This window comes from Aspergillus stella-maris (genome assembly GCF_047715825.1).
Source record: "Aspergillus stella-maris strain CBS 113639 unplaced genomic scaffold BDV14scaffold_28, whole genome shotgun sequence".
Taxonomy (NCBI): Eukaryota; Fungi; Ascomycota; class Eurotiomycetes; order Eurotiales; family Aspergillaceae; genus Aspergillus; species Aspergillus stella-maris.
In genome coordinates this window covers 93,188-112,485 of record NW_027396822.1, presented here as the reverse complement: position 1 = coordinate 112,485, position 19,298 = coordinate 93,188, and the positions used below count along the sequence as shown (strand labels likewise).

The window sequence follows — 19,298 nt, the reverse complement described above, 5'->3', positions numbered from 1 at the left end:
CAAGGCTGGCCTATGGGGGGATCAGCAGGGGGTTCTGCGTGGTTATTGGCAGCCCGGGAGTCTTGGGAAAGAACCATCAAGAGAAGGCTAAAGAGATGAGATTGTCTCCTCCGCGGGGGCCGTAGCGTAGACTGCGATCGATAGAACTCGTGGAGGAACAACCCCTTTTGACGGTCGGCTTCATGTGCGAGTTGACGTTGGGCAGCAGGGATGACACTGACAGTGATATTTCTCCGGTCGCTTGCATTTGCATATGCAGCTTACTCTGCATTTCCAACTCAAGACTCCAACGGCGTACTTGTAGTCTTGTACAGAGTAGTTGTGTCGCGTGGCTGGTACACGTGCTTGACGAAAAAGTAAAACTCTGTTAGTCTTCCCCTTGAACAGCGTTGATGAACTTGAATTCTCCGAGACCCAGCAACCCGGAAGCTCACAAGGTTCAGGACCAGAGTTTCAAGGAAGAAGGAGCAAGCGTCTAGTTTATTGTTTGACAGCATTCTCGGCACACTCTGAAACTCGCGTTGGACAAGCGTATGACTTCAGCGCAACCAGATCCTGGGGAACTTCCCCTGAGACCCTGTTACAGGTCGGCACTTACTACCATGGATGTGATTGTCTAATTGTTGTTGCAGAACCACCACCACCCCTGGTCGTTCTCTCACGATCTCCAGGACCGTCCCTAGGTTCTTGCTGTATCCGAGGTAGAAGAGAGGACTCAGGAACAGGGTGTAATGTTAATAAGATGATCGCTACTCCACAAAGTCTCTGCGCTGATCGCTGCTTCTGGCGCTTCCACCGCGACGGCCTATTAACGGACTAGCCAGATCCTCATCGGAGTCTGATCGCCCCTTAAACCCATCCCACTTGTCATCCTGGGCTGTTGTGGCTTGTGGTGGTCGGTGATGGGCTGGTGCTGGCTGACCCCTGGTCCATAATAGCCCCTTTGGCAACAACAGTGCAGGTTTGGGACCTTTGGTAGAAAGTGGAAAGTGGGCAGCAGCAACGTCAATAATTATAGAAGTGGACGGTTCGATTGATGATGATTTGCATCCAGTGTTGCCAGAGAGTGGACACGGCGCACGGGCGGATCGGGCTTGATTTTAAATTGCAATTCTCGATTTATTACTGAATTAATTGCTCTGGTTAAGGTGGTAAAGTTGGTTCAAAGTAAACTAAAAGTGCTGGGCTGCTCTCCTTCGGCTGGTCAACCTTCTCTCCCTTTTCTCCCTCTCCTTCTCTCTCCTCTCTCCCGCTTCTGCCTTGCATTTCTACCTAACCACCTACTCTTCTTCTTCCAGTCGCTCTTTACTGGTCTTTCTGACCTCTCCAAACTCTCGCTATAAAGCACCCGCTCTCGCTTACTCCATTTTCAAACCCCAATTGACTTTCTACCGAGTTTAACTGGCGCAGGCGCCATTTGTTTCAAGCGCAGCGTTGGCAGTGCTGCTAGTGTGGGGAAGACCTCAGCTGCTTTTTTTGGCTGAAACAACATCTCGAACCATTTCCCTTCGTCCTCGAACCATTCCAATCTACCTGCGAACGACTTATGTCCACCCTTCCCGGACTCCAGAATTCACGATCTGAACGAACGATTCCCTCAATATAATCGATCTGCCGCCGGCGTGGGGTTCAACCATGTCTCACAAGCCCTTCCACATTCCGCTGCGGACCTCCAGCATGAACCCTCGATCGAGCGATAACAATGGCATCATTCCGAAAGACCGAAACTCCCGATCTATACCCAAGGCCCAGAGGATACTAGGAACCACGGATATCGCCCTGGATAACAATTACCACCGTCGCCCTGACAAACGCGCGAGCCGGAGTGCAGGATACCTTAGTCCCCGGGACAGCGCGCGCGGTAAGGACGGCGGAAGCGATGAAGCTCGGCCATCGAGCCTCCATGTCCAGGTGTCGTCGCCGGAATTGAGCCAGGAATACCAGAACCCATCCGAGTCCACTCCGCCTCTTCTCTCGCTTTCCCGGAAACTACATCTCACCGGATCGTCCTCTGGCCTTGTTTCTCGATATACTTCCCGCGATTCTTCCGCGGACAAGAAGACCAAGTCGGTCAAGGACATCGGCTCCACTCTAGATACTAGCTGTCAAAGCCAGACTTGCGGTCTCAACCCAGCATTCAAACAGCCCAAAGGTTCCATGAAGGAATCGAAACGGAAGACCCGGCCTCCGCGAATTGACCTGTCTTTACTATTTCCCAAGCCTCAACCGACTGCTACGCGATCAAATGATGCACCACTTCTGTCGCCGCAACGTATGACCTCGTCGCCGTCAGCCATCTCCTTCACCTCCGAGATCACCGCCGAAAATCCCTTCCTAAAATCGCACAAGTCTGAGAGCCGGTTAGCTGGAAAAAAACTGACCAAGTCACCGCCGCGTCCAAGAGCATTGAGTCGCCCAGAAAACACACAGCAGAACCTCGATGGCGTCTTGAACTCGACAATCTATGAAATCACACCCGTATGGAGCAACCCTTCCCTGGAGAAGACTGTCCGCACCACCGAAATGGACCTTGCCCTGCAAAAGAACTTTGATACTCTGCCAACCCCGCGGTCGACAGAACGTGCCCTCGCTAGTCAGATGAACTTTAGCTTGCGCGGTAGGGACCAATTCCAGCGGAGCGACTCCAAGTCTGTTGTGTCCGGAAGGTCTGAACATTCGGCACATTCATCGCAGCGAACCCTGCGCGATCCCACTGTGCACAAGAATTTGAATGAAGTTTTGGAGGATGGCTCATCCCGCCGATCTCGCCCGCGTGGTGATTCCACCAAACGACCTCCGATGTCCAGGAAGAGCAGCAAGAACACTCTGAAGAACAGAGACCTAAATACATCCAGTGTCCTGTGTCTTTCCTCTTCCGAGGACGAAGACGAGAGCGCAACACCGTTCAAGCCCCAGTTCAAGGCCAGCAAGAACAAGAGGGACAGCGTCAGTACGTATGGGGGATATGATGGCGAAATATGCACAGCTTCCGCTGCCCAGACGACCAGAGGAACGTTGAGAAGCTTGGAGCGTCCGACAACCAGTAACAGCCAAAACTCACACTCAAGCTCAAAGTACCTCCACCCCCAGCGTGACCCGGCTACTGGAAAGAACCGGTCATCACGCCGCTCTAATGGTGTTCCCGCCATTCATGAGCCCGATTTCCTTCACAGTGATCCCATGTTTGACCAGCGCAAAAATCCAAGGAACTCTGGGTTGTCTCAAAAGGAGATCAACAGGAGGAGCCGTCTTATGGCTGTAACCAGACAGGAAGAGCGCTTGCTTGAGGTGATGCGGACGCGGGATGGCAAGATCACTCCGAGCATCTTCAACGAGCATGTCGAACCTGATCGCCGCTCAATGGCGTCCGGGCTCTCAGCGCCTTCTCGCGATTCGTACTACTGCTCCGACACCTCTTTCCTGCGTCTCAGCGGTAGCATGCCAGCAGCCTCGGCACGCGCAAGTCAAACCACGGCCTACAAAGTCAGCGGCACCTCGACTCCTCGAGGCACAGAGTCTGACTCCGAGGACAAGGCCTCTAACTCTGTTCCGTCTCCACAGGCGAGCTTATCCTCGAAGAGCTTTCCCTCTCCTACTGCCAGCACTCGATCTCCCATCACACCTACCCTTCCTATTCACCGCTTCTCACCCCTAACGCAAAAGCCACCCCCGAACGTACCCCCGCCTCCTGTGCCCGAGATTCACAGAAACCACTCGAGGAGACGCACGGATAGCAGCGGCGCGATCGCCATCGACGACACCCCAGCCGACCAGGGAGAAAGCGGCGAGTTCCCTGTTTGGGCACTGGGATGGACGAGCGATGGCGGCAACATGACGGCAGTGCATTAAGTTTGATGCATGTCTAATCCGATCTTTTCAAACACTCTCATTGACCACTCGCTCTATTTTATTATGTTAATATGTCGCAACTAATAGTGATATGATGCACCTGTCTCGCTATTTGATTTCCATTTCGTTTTCAGCATTTTACTACCGTGGCGGCTTGCTTTTCTATATCCATGATGCGCTGATTTTTGTTTCCACTTGCTGCATGGTTGGACTTCTGATTGCATTTCTCCGACGTTGGAAACTTTGATGGATAGCGGTATCATCAACTTATCAAGAACTACCTAGAATAAATAATGTGTATAATTGGTCTTGTCTCGGCCTTTTTCCATCCATCTCCCCTTCTCGAACTTCTCCAATTACCCCTTGCCTCCCTCGTAGTCGCTCAATCCAGCCGCCAGCCCTCTCCTTGCATCTAGAACCCAGCGAACATACCTTACTGTAGCTACCCGATGTCGTCATCTCCCCATCGCACTGAAATGCGCGAAAGCAAGGGCACACCACCCATAATGAATCATGACATGAAACGTGTGCCCTCCCCGTTTCAACAAAGTCGTACACAGACGTCCAGGCTACGCACGACCTGCCACCCGCCGATCAGACCCAATTTTGAGACGTTGGGCTGCTGGCCTGACGTCAGGAGGCAAGCCAATGAAGAAGCAAAGGCGCCCTCTCGCGCTAAATCCAGGGGAAATGGAAATCGCCCGATCCCCGTGATGGATTGCACACCGCCCGGGCGCCGCGCTCGAGGACGGACGGTGGTAGACTAGACCAGCCAGACTACCTACTGGACCTCTTTATTCGCACTTGCATGAAATACCCCGGTGCAACTCTTTTAGTTGATTTTGGGATTTGGATTGTGGTTTGAGCTGCTGCTCGTATATTTCTCATTCCGGAAACTTGCTACTACTTGACTCTGTTTTACTGGGCGACTTCGGCTGTCAACAATGGGGGAAAGTGTCCAGCGACGGTCGTCGGGGCCGGGGGCGGCGTGGAAGCATGGCTCTTGGATACTGGTGAGTTTGCGACAACGAGGCCTATACTGAAGATACGGTATCCAATCAGATGATTCTCGATGCTAATATATCCTTGATGTCTAGTTGACTGCTCAATATACAACCTTTGTGCTGGTGAGTGCCACCGTCCCGCTGCCTCTCATCGACTCGGTATCTCGGACCAAGGGCTGACTCCTATTGCGCTCCAGCTCGTACATTACTCCAGAATGATGGCCCCAACAGGGGGCAAGCGATACCTAACCTCGACCGCCGTATTCTTTAGCGAAGTCGTTAAGCTCGCTATCTCATTGACCCTCGCGCTATACGAAGTCTCGAAGTCGGCTCCGCCCTCCGTACCCGCGACATCCCTCCTCTCTACACTGGCCGCGGCCGTATTCTCAGGCGATAGCTGGAAACTCGCGATTCCGGCTGCGCTGTATACTCTTGCCAACTCGCTGCAATATATTGCGCTTACAAACCTGCAGGCTTCGACCTTCCAAACGTCATACCAGTTGAAGATTGTCGTGAGCTCGATATTCGGGTTCATGTTGCTTGGGCGCGGTGTGGCGCTGCGCAAATGGGGGCTGATTCTCCTGCTCATTGCGGGTGTTGCGCTTGTAAATTTGCCGATTACTGGCTCGGACGAGATGTATTATGAGAATGCGGCGAAGCATTTTGATTTCCCGCGGTCTTTGGAGGAGTGGAAGGCTGTTAAACTGCAGGGGCAGAACTTGCATAAGCGCTCTGCGACGTATGAGGGTATTGAGGAGGATATTCTGACTGCTACTCCTTCGATGGATTGGACTGTTGGAATCCTTGCGACGCTGGGTTCTTGCGCTGCTTCTGGTCTCTCGGGTGTCTACTTTGAGAAGGTTATGCGGGATAGTGCCCGGTCTACGTCGCTTTGGGTGCGTAATGTGCAGATTGCGGTTTACTCTGTTTTCCCTGCTTTGTTCATTGGTGTTGTTTTCTTGGATGGTGAGAAGATTGCCAATGGAGGTGTGTTTGACGGTTACAACTGGGTTGTTTGGGCTACTATCCTTGTCCAAGCTTTCGGAGGAATTGCGGCTCCATTCTTTGCTGGACCGGCCTTTGCAGACTCGAGGAATGTTGCCTCGGCTACTACAATCATCTTGACTTCCTTGGGAAGTATCTGGTTTTTCGAGTTTGAGCCTACCATGATTGTGAGTCAACCACTACTGACTACCGACTCATAACCTAGTGCTAACAAACCTAGTACATAATTGGCACCTTCGCAGTCCTGGTAGCAACCTACCTCGCCGAACTCCCAACCTCAGAAATCAAACGCCAGGGCCTCCGCCCACCACCCATCAACGTCGCGCAATACGAAAAGGAGAGCAAAAGCGACCAGCCGTCACCCAATGACTCTCCGAGAGAAATCTCCATCAAGCTCCCAGCCACACCATACCTTGACGCAGGCGCCTCAACATCCAGACCTACTTCGCCTGGTGTTACTCGCACGGGTGCCTCGCGTTCTGCTAGCGGCGGGTACTTTGCTTAAGTAGCTGCCATGTCATGATTTATCTGAGCTTGATGTTGATGCAATGTTGATGTTGACGATGTGGTTACGAGCGTCGAATTTACTACTAAGTGGATTGGATAGCCGACGTTGAAAGCGTCGGGTTGGTTGTCTCACGGGGCTAACTTGGTCGTTTGGGAAAGAAGTACATAAAATTATCAAACGCATAGAATCGGTGCGGTGCGGTGCGGTGCAGTATCGCTTTCTGTCTACGTGGCTGTTTGTATCTTTGAATATATTCTGTTTCAATTCTTGGCTCCTACTAATCTCCTTGCTATACCCTTGAAATGCCTAAGCAAACTGAACCTCGTCTCCATATATACCTTCCTATATAAAACTGACATGCCAATCTCGATCGATAGTTTACCATCGCTCATGATTAACCCTGCCCATATACATCCTCAATGCTTGAAGCATTGCGGGAGTCTGCATCGATGTAGTAAGGTCAATTGTATATAACGACGCGCGGGCAGGTGACCACCCCCCATTCCAAGATGGGTAATGGGTATCCGCTCCCCCCGTCAGTCCCGTTTGTCTCCATCACATCATCTCACAACCTCATTCCAACTCACTCCCTCCATTCGTTATCATAATCTATCATGGCCCGCCGCGTCGATAGACCCTTCATCATTCCCCGCCGACAGGGTACGGCGGGAGCAGGAAACCCACCCTGTAAACGGGGTGGTCGAGGACAGACGAATCATGGCTTGCCGGCATCGTCCCAGTCTACGTCCACTGGCTTCATTGATGAGAAACTTATTCAGGGATCTCAGACTCAGAATCAGACTCACAGTCAAAGTCAGAGTCAGGTCTCGCCTCTCTTTAGTCGGTTCGCTAGACAGGAGCCCCTTGAGCAAGCGACGGCGTATCCTGCGGGTGGGCTGGGTGTTCCGCCTCAGTCTTTCTCTCAATCTCAAACTGGTGCTCAATTGGGTTTCCCAGGCCTTGGCACACAAAGGGTTGAAGAGTTCGAAGACGAGAACCAAGATGATGTGCAGCTTGATGCCTTTGGTAAGACGTCTACTGCCCAGATGATCTTCACACAATTGGTGAGTCCCGAAGCAGATGTAACTGATGCCAAACATATAGATCTAGAACTACTTGCCCACCCGAACGATGGCCCAACGAGTTTCCAGCAACCAGCCCCGTCAAGTACAGAGTACTTTCCTTCGTACCAGCCGCAGCAGGCGGAGCCTGCAAGTCAGGTCTCGCGGTTCTTGAGTGGTGGGTTGATGCCTCGTCTATGCTTTGTTATTCTAGTCTCTCTGAGAACATACCCCTATACTTCTATTGCATGAGCTAATGAGTATTTTGAAATTCCAGGTCCTCAAGTCACACCGCACCGAAGTATAGCCTCCAGCTCGTCGGATATAGACACAAGAGATGCTTCTAGCCCATTGGCACGGCTCCAGCCAGGGAGATGGGGTGGAATGCTCCGAGGACACGACTACGAGATACAAAGTCCCATACTACAAGCTTTTCGACCGCATTCTACGATCGAGCATCCAATCCATCATGATCAAAACACACCTTTTCAAAACGTACCTGTATCGATTAGAGGCATCGTGCTCATTTCCGTGCGTGAGCTCCCAGATAACTACCGTTCGCTCTTCAACTTCCCGGTCTTCAATGCCGTGCAATCCAAGTGCTTTCAGAATGTCTATAGGGGCGACGACAATGTAGTCCTAGCTGCTCCAACAGGAAGCGGCAAGACCGTCGTCATGGAGCTGGCAATATGCCGCCTGCAGAACACGTTGAAAGACGAACAGTTCAAAATCGTTTACCAGGCCCCAACAAAGTCACTGTGTTCTGAGCGCTTCCGGGACTGGAGTCGAAAGTTCCAGACTCTCAATCTTCTGTGCGCAGAGCTTACAGGCGATACGGACCATAACTCGCTGAGGAATGTCCAAAATAGCCAGATTATCATCACCACTCCGGAGAAATGGGATAGCATGACTCGAAAGTGGAAAGATCACGCACGGCTCATGCAGCTGGTCAAGCTGTTCCTCATCGACGAGGTTCATACGCTCAAGGAGGCTCGCGGCGCCACGCTGGAGGCCGTGGTTTCGAGGATGAAGTCGATTGGGTCGAATGTCCGCTTTGTTGCATTGAGCGCGACAATCCCGAACTCTGAAGATATTGCGACATGGTTAGGTCGGAATGCGAGTAGCCAGCATGTGCCGGCGCATCGAGAACACTTTGGCGAGGAGTTTCGGCCGGTGAAACTGCAGAAGTTTGTTTACGGCCACCAGTCTCATCTGAATGATTTTGCGTTCGATAAATTCTTGAACTCAAAGTAAGCCCTAGCCTTTTTTAGCATAACGAGACCTGTTAACCTGGGGTAGACTTGCCGAAGTCATCGGTACCCATTCAGCTAAGAAGCCGATCATGATTTTCTGCTGCACGAGAAACTCAGCTGTCACCACTGCAAAGGAGCTCGCCAAGTTGTGGTCCATGTCCAAGCACCCGGCACGACTTTGGAGAGGACCAAATACGCAGATGCCAGTGATAAACACGGACCTCAAGAGTATGTTCGTTCCCTAGCTTGTGCAAGGTAGATACTAATGTAAGGCGTGTCATAGCAACCACTATAGCTGGGGTTGCCTTTCACCACGCCGGCCTTGACCCTTCAGACCGACGTCAAGTTGAAACGGGATATATCGCGGGAAAACTCAGCATAATATGCTGCACCTCCACTCTTGCGGTCGGAGTCAATCTTCCTTGTCATTTAGTCATTATCAAGAACACGGTAGGGTGGCAAGACGGCTGCTGCCAGGAGTACTCCGACCTCGAAGTCATGCAGATGCTGGGCCGCGCGGGCCGCCCCCAGTTCGATGATAGCGCAACGGCCGTCATTCTTACACGCAAAAAACGCGTCGATCATTACGAGAAGCTAGTGTCCGGGTCCGAGGGTCTTGAGAGCTGTCTGCATCTTAACCTCATTGAGCATCTCAATGCCGAGATAGGACTAGGCAATGTAAACAGCCTTGAAACAGCCACTGGATGGCTGGCAGGTACGTTTTTGTTCGTGAGACTGAGGAGGAACCCGACGCACTACAAGCTAAAGGAAGGCGCCAACCGCGATGATGAGGACGAGATGCTCCGGCAGATATGCGAAAAGGAGATCAAGCTTCTCCAGGAATGTGACCTGGTCGAGTCAAACACTCTCAAGTCTACGCCTCTGGGAGATGCAATGGCTCGATACTACATTCGTGTCGAGACCATGAAGACCATTCGTGCAATGAAGCCGCAATCAGGTGTAGCCCAGATAGTAAGTTCCTTCATGTTTTGTTCTATGCGTCTTTGAGAAAGACAAGAGCTAACCAAGCACAGCTCTCCACCATGTCCCAAGCCGAGGAGTTCCGGGATGTTCGTCTCAAAGCCGGCGAAAAGTCGGTATATAAAGAGCTAAATCGGTCAAGCGACATCAGATACCCGATAAATGTCGACATCGCTTTGCCCTATCACAAAATCTCTCTCATCATCCAGTCAGAGCTTGGCGCCGTCGAGTTCCCAAATGCCGAACAATTCCAGAAATATAAATTTGCTTTTCAACAGGATCGAAGCTTTGTTTTCTCCCACGTCAACCGGATTATACGGTGCATAATTGACTGTCAGGTCCATCTAGAGGACAGTGTAGCAACCCGCAACGCACTGGAGCTGGCAAGAAGTTTAGCGGCCCGCGTATGGGATGACTCGCCTCTGCAGATGAAGCAAATTGAACAAATTGGGATTGTGGCCGTGCGAAAGCTGGCAGCTGCTGGGATTGACAACATCGAGGTTCTGGAAGAGACGGAGCCGCATCAAATAGACATGGCGCTGAGCAAGAATCCGCCGTTTGGGATGAAGCTACGGGCGAGGCTTGCAGAATTTCCGAAGCTGAGGGTCTCGGTGAAGGTGACAGGAAAGGTACGTTTGAGGATAGTGACGAAATCCAGCCGGAAAGCAGATCTCTAACCTACTTTGCAGGACATCAAACCCGGCCGCTCGGTGAAAGCGCGGTTCAAGGCAGAGATCGCATTCATGAATAAGGAATGCCCAATGTTCTTTCAAAAACGACCTGTTTATGTTTGCTTCATTGCTGAAACTTCCGACGGCCGCTTGATCGACTTTCGACGCATAAGCGCACACCGGCTGAAGACCAATCATGAGGTATTCCTGACTGCGGAGTTGAAAGCGTGCGACCAGTCCATAAGCTGCCATGTCATGTGTGATGAGATTGCTGGAACGTCGCGATCCGCTCGGCTGGAGTTAAATATCCCACCCTCTTGCTTCCCGAAAAGTGACGAGGGCACTGGTGCTTTGCTAGCGGATGAAGATCAAGGAGATATAGCTAGAGAGCCATATGATGGGAAGAGCTCTAATAAGATCGATGAGACAAATCTTGATCAGTACGACATTGATGATCTGTTATTTGGAGAGTGGCTGGATCCAGGTACTTGCATTCAGAAAATACCGACCGCAAAGTCTCTAACTGGCTGCAGAAATAATGGACGATTGGAATGAAGAGAGCCGCACGTCTCGTTTCCAGGAGCCGCCAAAGTGTACGGCGCTGCATAGACCAATCTCAAGGAGCAATGAGAACGATTGGTATGACAAGGAACCTATTCTTGGTGTCGCGGATCGAGATTTTCGACAACAGGGAAGTACCCAAATTTCGGAGACCTTCGATGATTGGGATGAGAAAAGCGTGGGGCTTGATTATCCGAAGGCAATTGAGGATGCGGGAGTACCTAAAAGCACCGCGTCGAAAAAGGAAGGAGCGAGGCTCGACAGGGCAACTGAAAGGAACAGCAACATAGAACCGGAGAAGCTCGAAAACGGTAGATGGGCATGTAATCATAAGTGCAAAGACAAGACATCGTAAGCAAACAGGATCCGCGTTTTAAGGTACGAGCTGACTTGCGCAGATGCAAACACCTTTGCTGTCGCGAAGGATTGACTAATCCCCCAAAGCCGCCGAGGAAGAAGCCCGACGAAGACAACAACGAACGAACTGAATCTAAGCAACTGAAGCTAGCAGCGAGCATCACGAAGCCCAAGCATCCAGATGATTCGCCGGCCGTCGACACCGACCCTACCAAGTCGCAACCCAAGAACACCTACGGACTGTCGAGCTCAACTTGGGCTTTGGTGCAGCAGCTGCCAGGGTCGAAGAATGCGATTGGTGATCCCGTGTCTCGATCTGCAGACTCCTCGAGTGATTATGGCGACGAGAGCTTCGATGGTTTTCCTTCACCATTAGCGGCGTTGCTTGGGAATTCCGAGAGCTCGCTTGAACATCTTCCCCAAGCAAAATTGGACGGTGATCAGGCTGATACGGGTGGGCTTCGGCAGGAACACGGTTGGACGCATGTTGACGAGGGCCTCTTCCGGACACAATCGGCAAACGATGAACTGGCCGAAGCCTGTCTGATTGATCTAGTCAGTTCGGAGTCACAAGAATGCCTCTCACCATGCCAGGGCGTCGGAAGAACCTGGAGGAAAAAGCGAACGCTGGAGGATGAGACTGATTCTGGCGAACATGATCAAGCCAACAACGACTCCAGCAAACGAGCGAGAAGCAGTAAAGCAGCATTAGAGGCCAACGCGGCACCATCGAACAGAGAAGGAGAGGTTAGTGCAGCGGACGAGCGTACCTTCGAGACTCAAGCTTCCCCAAAGCTTGATGCTCCTCCAGTTCCGACGAATTGGGAAGGTATTGACCCGGCCCTGCTGGAAGACTTCAAAGATATCGTCGATTTTTTTTAATCTAGTGATTTTACACGTGCTTCTGCCTGATCCTTATCGGTGTTCCTGTTGAGCTATTTCTAAGGTAAAATGTCTGAGGCTCTCTTGTGTATTTGTTAATGGTGTCAACTATCAAAGATGTCTGGAACATTGTCCTACAAGCCCCATTCAAGCACCACTATTCCCAATCAAACAAATAAATGACTGTGATTTTAACATGGCCATCACTGAAGATGGAACTCTATGACAATAGCATAGGGTTCCTGTGCAGTCAAAAGTTCCAGAATTTCAACCTCTATAGATTTGCGCCAATAAGCGTCAACCTCAACAGTGAAATTGAGTGAATATACCAGTTATCCAAAATAGACTTACAGATTCCAAGAACCTTCTAGTCCAGGTTGTGTTTTGTTCACCTGATGGTATCCCACAATCTTTGTTTCTTTCCTGATCATTTTCCTTCCTCTTCTCTCACCCATCTAAGCACCGTCCACTCTCGACATCAGCCCAATATACCGGAAGAGAAGTGAGTACGCCTACCGTCCTGAAGTCTATTATCCCGTTAGGAAGTACCTGGAAAGACGAAGAGCTTCTGTTTAGAGCATCCGCTAACTTGGTTTCAGGGCGTCAAGTCCGTCTGCCCATCCCCTCCTCAACCTTTGTTTTTTCCCTTCGACTCCACAGCCACCTGACTACCGAAGGACTGATCATCAGCTACTTGCTAAAGAGACCTCTTCCTCTAGTTCATCTGGTATGTGATAATTTTGATACTCACCGTCTGGTTGGCTGCTTTTCTTCTCTATACCATTTCTAGCCGCGTCGTGAACAAAACTTTATTTCCAAACATCTATACACAATGCATCTTTCAAAAGCTTTTGTTGTCTCATGATTTCGTTATCAGGATTCGTGAGATCTGTTTGGAGCTGATTTTTTTTTCGCGATGCAGGGCGATCGAGATACAGCAACACAAGCCTACCCGTCTGAGATTCCCAGTACCATCAACATGGGGAGGCTGACATATTCAGCGGTGCGTTGATGCTGTTTGAGCAATATTGTGTTGGTCTACTTCAACTGGACTTGATGTACTAAGTGTTGGCTATAGAGAAAGATCAGCGGCATCAAGGCCGGCCAGGTCGTTTCGAAAGATCTTGTGAGTCTTGCTCTTTCCTCGCTTAGTTCCAGTCGTCTTGCTCCTGCCTCCTTTGAGTAGCCTAGGCTCTCGTTAGTAGTAACGACTATCAGAAAAAACGCATCCCCCCCTCCACCGGCTCGAAAGCTGCAGCGCGCGACCCAACCCTCGAAATCGACCTGACAGGAAAATGCCTAACGGACGAAGGCTTCGCGCAATTCATCGACGATCTCATCGAATGCACAACCTATCGCTCCCCCGAACATCCTCTTGGCCTTGCCAAGGTCACCGAGTTTCACCTGTCCGGCAACAATCTTACTACCTTCTCCCTTGCTCAGCTCGGTACCGTCATCGCCAATAACCCCGGGGACCTGCGCGAGCTTGACCTGTCTAACAATGATTTCCGCATTCAGAGCCCCGAGGAGAAAAAGATCTGGAAGGAGTTTTTGGACTCGTTCAAGAATTGCTATATGCTTCAGAGGCTGGATATTTCGGACAATCCGTTGGGGGTGAAGGGGCTGGAGATCTTGGCGAGGGTTTATGTGAAGAGTGACCTTGATTACCTTGATGCTGATGCCGAGACTATTGTCAGGGAGAACCATGGGATTGAACAGGAGAATGATGAGGAGGCGAGTCTTGCTGATGAAACCGCTGCGCTGAAGATCTCTGAGAAGGACAAGGAGAATGATCCTCGCGCTGGACGTTCCAAGAAGTCGCCTGCTAAGGGTGCGAAGGTTACGAAGCAGAATGGTTGGTCTCCTTGAGCTCTTGACATCTGAATGACTCCCTTGATGTTCGTACTGACAATAATCCAAGGTTCAAGCTCCAACTCCGCCCCTAGCAGAGCTCTCGCGCTTGCCGACTTGAAAAGATATGCATGCACCAGGGGCCTTCGCGCGATACCATACTTTATCTTGTCGAATATCATTATGGAGAACAGCAGCGCAGTGCATCTTTCACACATGATTATGATCCAACGTGGCTCCGCTCAGCTCCTCATCTTTCTTCCTCCCACCAAGGCATCTGCTATCCCAGAGTTCGCCCACGACAGCAGAAGCTTGCTTTGGCAGCCAAACGCATCTTTCACAAACTTCTCGAAGCGTCTTCTTGACGCAACAGAGGCGATTGTCGATTCCAAAGCGAAGGCTGACGCGCAGGAAAGTTCTGACTTTGAACTTGTCACTGGCGATGAAGGTGAAGGCGATGAGACCTCTGATGAGGCCACCAAGTTGAAGCAAAAGAATAAGCTCGCGCTCGACTTCTCAAGACTCACCAAGCGCGTACGCATAGAGTGTCTCAAGCAAGAGGGCGTTCATGCAAGCGACATTGTGAGTATCGCGTTGAAGATGATGGTCATCTCCCGGGCTCTGCTTCTGGATGATGATGATCGCGTCGTTGTTTCTGAAGTTGAAGAGGACGTCGAAGACGAAACCTCTGATGATGTGGCCATGCTACCTCATGATCCTGACACTGTTCCTGATGCTTCGGTGCCAACTGTGAATATTGACCAGGAGGTTGAGCACATGATGAAGGAAGAGAAAGTCGAAAATGAGATGGTGACCGAGCGCTCCATTACCGAGTCTCCTGTCGAAGTCTCTCCTAGACCCAACTACGCAGGTGTATTTGCTTCTGACTATGTATCGGGCCCCTTCCACCCTGCGGCTCATCTCTTCGACGAGGAGTTCCCAGCTCTCCAACCACCTATCCACCAAGAGGAGACCCAAAGGCCAGTTGAAGAGACTAATCCCTCGCCCGAGCCAACCGAACTCCTCATCGAGTCGAGTCCCATCGCTGAACCTGAAGCCAACGAAAATGGCATCAGCAGTGGACCTGCCTCTAGCCCAGGAAACCGTCACGGCAGGAAGGGAACCCTCCGCAGCAACATCGCCAAGAAGCCGCGTAAGACCTCCTGGCGCTTCGGCCTTCCCTTCGAGATCTGGCGACGTATTATTTCCGATGCTCTAGGCGCAAACGGGATTCTTGACGTAGAACAACAAAGCCGCATCATGCACTATGCTTCTGACTGGGACAATGTTGCTTATGAGCTCACCATCAAGGGTGCCGAGGAACATCAGCAGATTTGGAAAATCGTTGATACTGTGGGGTGCTTCGTCTACTCACCTCTGCCTTAGGTCAGCTTGCCCGAGCGTTGGGATTTGGATCGAGGTGTGACGTTCGGCCATATGAATACCAGTGTACTGTTGGCTCTCAATTCACTGCACTCGGTGTTCTCAACGAGGTGATGTTGGCTATTCAGAGGAAATTTGGTACAACTTTTGCTGTTGCGTTTGGAAAAGAAAATTTGTGAAACAAGGAGAAAAATAATCGGCGGAATTGGTACGACTAGGCTTGGGGTGTGAACATATTTGCCTCTTAGTGTACAGTAATGAACTGCAATTGTTTTTCTTAATATAAACACTTGACTGTATACCCTACACTTTGCATAGCGTACCTCGAGCATAGGGCTAGAATGTCCGTGGATGACGTCAGATAGACTTTATGTTCCTGGAGGCAGACCCCACGTGATCGGAACACTCCCCCGCAACCCAAGATAATTTTGGCTTCAATCACTCGCCACTCACAGCCTTTGCATAGAATACTTCATTCGTTCGTGGTTTACCATTCACTCTTTCTATTACCAACCTAAAAGGCCTCGGCCATAAGCGATTAGACCATTTGACGACCATATACCCTCCAATATACACAATGATTCGCGCTCGACGAACAAACACGGCTCCCATCGAGGACACCACCAACGTGCCATCTACGTTTACAGACGGTCTCCCACTGCCAAAACTCATCGCATTCGACCTGGACTACACACTCTGGCCCTTCTGGGTGGACACGCACGTCACGCCTCCCATCAAAGCCAAAGACAACAACTCCCGCTGCGTGGACAAGTAAGTTCGCCCCGCTCTCTCCCCGCATTCCATCTCCCGTTCTGACATAACAACCAATTTGCCATAGATGGAACGAATCATTCACCTTCTACCCAGCCGTGCACAGCATAGTATCGAGTTGCAAATCCCGCAATATCCCGCTCGCTCTCGCAAGCCGCACCTGCGCTCCTGACCTCGCCCGCGACATGTTGAAAGGTCTACATATAATCCCATCCTTCAGCGACAACCCCTCAGCCAGTAAAGCGCGTACGACGCGCGCGCTCGATTACTTCGAGTATATACAGATTTTTCCGGCGACCAAGACGCAGCATTTTTCGAGGATACATAGTGCTAGTGGGATTGAGTATGAGGATATGCTTTTTTTTGATGATGAGGCGAGGAATCGCAATGTTGAGACGGAGCTCGGGGTTACATTCACGCTTGTCCGTGATGGAATGACGAGGGAGGAGGTTGATCGGGGGGTTTGGGCTTGGAGGAGGAGGAATGGTATTAAGGAGAAGGAGGGTGGTGAGAGTGCGGAGGGGAACTGAGTCCATGGTTCTGGGGGGTTTGTATAGACTACCGCACCTGCTGTGCATATTATCATTTTCTTTAGATATACCCGAAAGCAATAGAATAGAGATTTGACGCAGGACACCTATAGAACATGTGACTTCCTGTCCTGTTACACAGAGCCTTGAGTGACGCCCCCTACAGCGATCTTCCTCTACGAAATCAATCTTCTTTTGACCTACCTTCCCATGTCTGCAGAGGTTGCACACAGATGTTGTTGAGAATGTGATTCTGTCTGGCAACTCTGAATCTTCCCTATCCAAAGTCCTTAACTAAGAAGGATTTTAACTAATACTTTTCTCAGCAGTTGAAATCCAACCGAGGCCGCTATGCAAAGAACAACCGGGTATGACAACACCGGGAGCGTTTGCCATTAACATATCTCGGAGCCGACCTCAGTAGGTGAGCCGTACCTTCCCTTATCTACGACCGGGGTCGCTCCTTCCATCTTTACTTGGGCTTCCGGTCGTGCCTTCCAGATTAAAATCGTTCTTGCCTGATTTGAACTGGGTTGGAGAGTGTTCCTTCCGCTGGTGGTACTTCAACAATATCGGTCTAACTCCTCGCAAACCATTTCCTCGCAAGCTAATCTCTATGCCCAAATTACCCGAAAGCACAGCTCCTACATTCAGCCGCCAGCCCCGCGCGTCATCTGAGATTGGACCCAACGCACGCTGATTGGACCTACCGTCTACCCAAGAACCAGCCGCCAGCGCTACTTGTCTGATCGGGGAACATGATGCGCAACTAATCCACATGGAGGAGACTAAACCAGATCGTCGATTGAACACTCGTCGGGGGTTGGCTACATGTGATCAAAGTGACTTGCGACTGCCAGCGCTTGCGCCGTGGACAAAGCCCGCCCAGCGCGATGATATCATTTTTTGGTGGTTCCACCTGTCTACTGGCTTCCTGTCTTTTTCGAAGCAGGTGTGTGCCTAATCTTGATTCGGCCATTCGTCTACCACGAAGGAGCGTACTCTCACTAGAGCTGACTATAAAGCTTAGGTAAGAACGTGGCAGAAGGAAGATTGAAAGCACGGTATTGTTACGACTTTCCTCTCTACGCTGCATTCTTTAAGTCACTTCACAAAATGGGCTGGACTCAAGTCTCCCCTGGCCGGTGGGAACGCACGCTGAGCGGAATGGAGGAGTATTTCGTCTTCATCGGGAATATCACTGCAGCTCTCTACGATGGGCGCCAACAGTACACCGTTTGTTCGAAGGTCGAGGTCGACTTGAACATTCCCGACGTGGAATCGGCACTCAGAAACGCCTGGAGGCAAGTTCGGTACGAGGAACCGGATATCGCAACCATCCTCGAGGAAGGCAAGAAAGTGTACGAAGTTCCGGATGAGGCAGCCCTCGAGAAATGGCTTGACACGACGTTTATCGTTGATTCAGACCATGACGGCGAAGAGCTGTACCGAATAGGCCGGACAATGAAGCCGGCCACGCTATACTACCTGCCAAAATCCTCCGAGCTAGTTCTGCATGGCCACCACGCCACTATTGATGGAGTCGGTATGATCATGTTCTGGGATCGGCTCTTCCGGGCTCTAATCACTCCCAACCCCGATGTCACCTTTGGCAAGGAATATAGTCGACTAGGGCCTGCGCTGGACGACATCCTGGGCTCTGGAGCCGCTCCAACGCCGGAGCAGAGCAAGCAAGCCACAGATCTGCTCATGGAATATACAACTAAGCTTCCCGGCATTGGGTTTCCATCTCAAATTGGAAAAGTGCCTCCCGGGCAATGCCAGGCAATGGAATACGTCATTGATGTAGATACCACATCTGCGATCATAAGGGCCTGCAAGTCCAAAGGACTAACTGTCACTTCCGCCGTGCATGCTGCATACATCAATACCCTCAGCAAGTATGCTAGCCCTGAATCCAACACCACTCGATATACATCGCCCAGCGAGTTTAATCTCCGCAACCGCCTGCAGCGCCCTTACAGCGGAATCGCAGCCGCAAACTACTACGTCCCCCTTCCATTCTCGATTGACCTTCCAACTACTTTTGAAGAGGCTAGCTCTACACTGAACAAGTACTACCGAACATTCCTCGACACGCGCTCTGAAATTCTCGAGGTCCACGGTTACTTCACCCGGGTTCTTGAGCAGACTGTCAAGACACCCGAGTACCAGAACGCACCAATCCCCACGGATGCCCTGGTCAGCAGCATGGGTATCGTGGAAAACCACCTCAAGCGGTCCTACGGCGATGCCGACCAGATCGTAGTAAAGGACTGGAAGCTTGCTTGTGATGTTATTCTCGGGATGACGGGGTTCCACGTATACACCTTCCGAGATCAGTTACGGTTCGTTTATCAATTTAACGAGGCTTATCAGGATCCAGCGGACATTAGGAAGTATTTGGAGACGGTGGAGGAGATCTTGAGGGAGGAACTGTTGACTTCTGGCGATGCTGCTTAATAGCATAAGTGTTGTTGTAGCTTTATCTTATATATGTCTCGGCATTCATGAAGTCGAGGTTTTCGCTTGTTCTTTTCACAAGTCTCAAGCACCCTCTAATATGGCTCCTTATTCTGACAACGAGGCTATGCCAAGCCATTGTTTCAGCTAATTAGGATACCGATATGC

General features: G+C 50.9%; 5 protein-coding genes across 5 annotated transcripts; all 5 read left to right on the top strand.

Moving 5' to 3' along the window:
* Positions 1–1,635: 1,635 nt before the first annotated feature.
* On the top strand, positions 1,636–6,769 carry BDV14DRAFT_208886 (nucleotide-sugar transporter-domain-containing protein; the record flags this gene model as incomplete). Its single annotated transcript, XM_073775517.1, has 5 exons — positions 1,636–3,840; positions 4,812–4,862; positions 4,947–4,976; positions 5,051–6,025; positions 6,079–6,769. 5 exons carry the CDS (start codon positions 1,636–1,638, stop codon positions 6,361–6,363), a joined length of 3,546 nt encoding a protein of 1,181 aa, XP_073627986.1. The 3' UTR covers positions 6,364–6,769.
* Positions 6,770–6,980: 211 nt separating this feature from the next.
* Positions 6,981–12,132, top strand: BDV14DRAFT_200285 (putative DEAD/DEAH box DNA helicase (Mer3); the record flags this gene model as incomplete). Its single annotated transcript, XM_073773477.1, has 8 exons — positions 6,981–7,605; positions 7,705–8,677; positions 8,727–8,908; positions 8,964–9,652; positions 9,715–10,290; positions 10,351–10,816; positions 10,866–11,244; positions 11,292–12,132. 8 exons carry the CDS (start codon positions 6,981–6,983, stop codon positions 12,130–12,132), a joined length of 4,731 nt encoding a protein of 1,576 aa, XP_073627985.1.
* A 916-nt stretch (positions 12,133–13,048) lies between these two features.
* BDV14DRAFT_208882 (uncharacterized protein) lies at positions 13,049–15,696 on the top strand (the record flags this gene model as incomplete). The annotated part of the gene is made up of 4 exons (XM_073775516.1): positions 13,049–13,135; positions 13,211–13,258; positions 13,351–13,987; positions 14,054–15,696. 4 exons carry the CDS (start codon positions 13,049–13,051, stop codon positions 15,367–15,369), a joined length of 2,088 nt encoding a protein of 695 aa, XP_073627984.1. The 3' UTR covers positions 15,370–15,696.
* A 123-nt stretch (positions 15,697–15,819) lies between these two features.
* BDV14DRAFT_61653 (Mg-dependent acid phosphatase) lies at positions 15,820–16,824 on the top strand. Its single transcript, XM_073777159.1, has 2 exons — positions 15,820–16,137; positions 16,205–16,824. Exons 1-2 carry the CDS (start codon positions 15,944–15,946, stop codon positions 16,665–16,667), a joined length of 657 nt encoding a protein of 218 aa, XP_073627983.1. The 5' UTR covers positions 15,820–15,943; the 3' UTR covers positions 16,668–16,824.
* A 791-nt stretch (positions 16,825–17,615) lies between these two features.
* On the top strand, positions 17,616–19,173 carry BDV14DRAFT_61651 (uncharacterized protein). Its single transcript, XM_073777158.1, has one exon. The coding sequence runs from the start codon at positions 17,784–17,786 to the stop codon at positions 19,128–19,130; it is 1,347 nt and encodes a 448-aa protein (XP_073627982.1). The 5' UTR covers positions 17,616–17,783; the 3' UTR covers positions 19,131–19,173.
* The last annotated feature ends 125 nt before the right edge of the window (positions 19,174–19,298 follow it).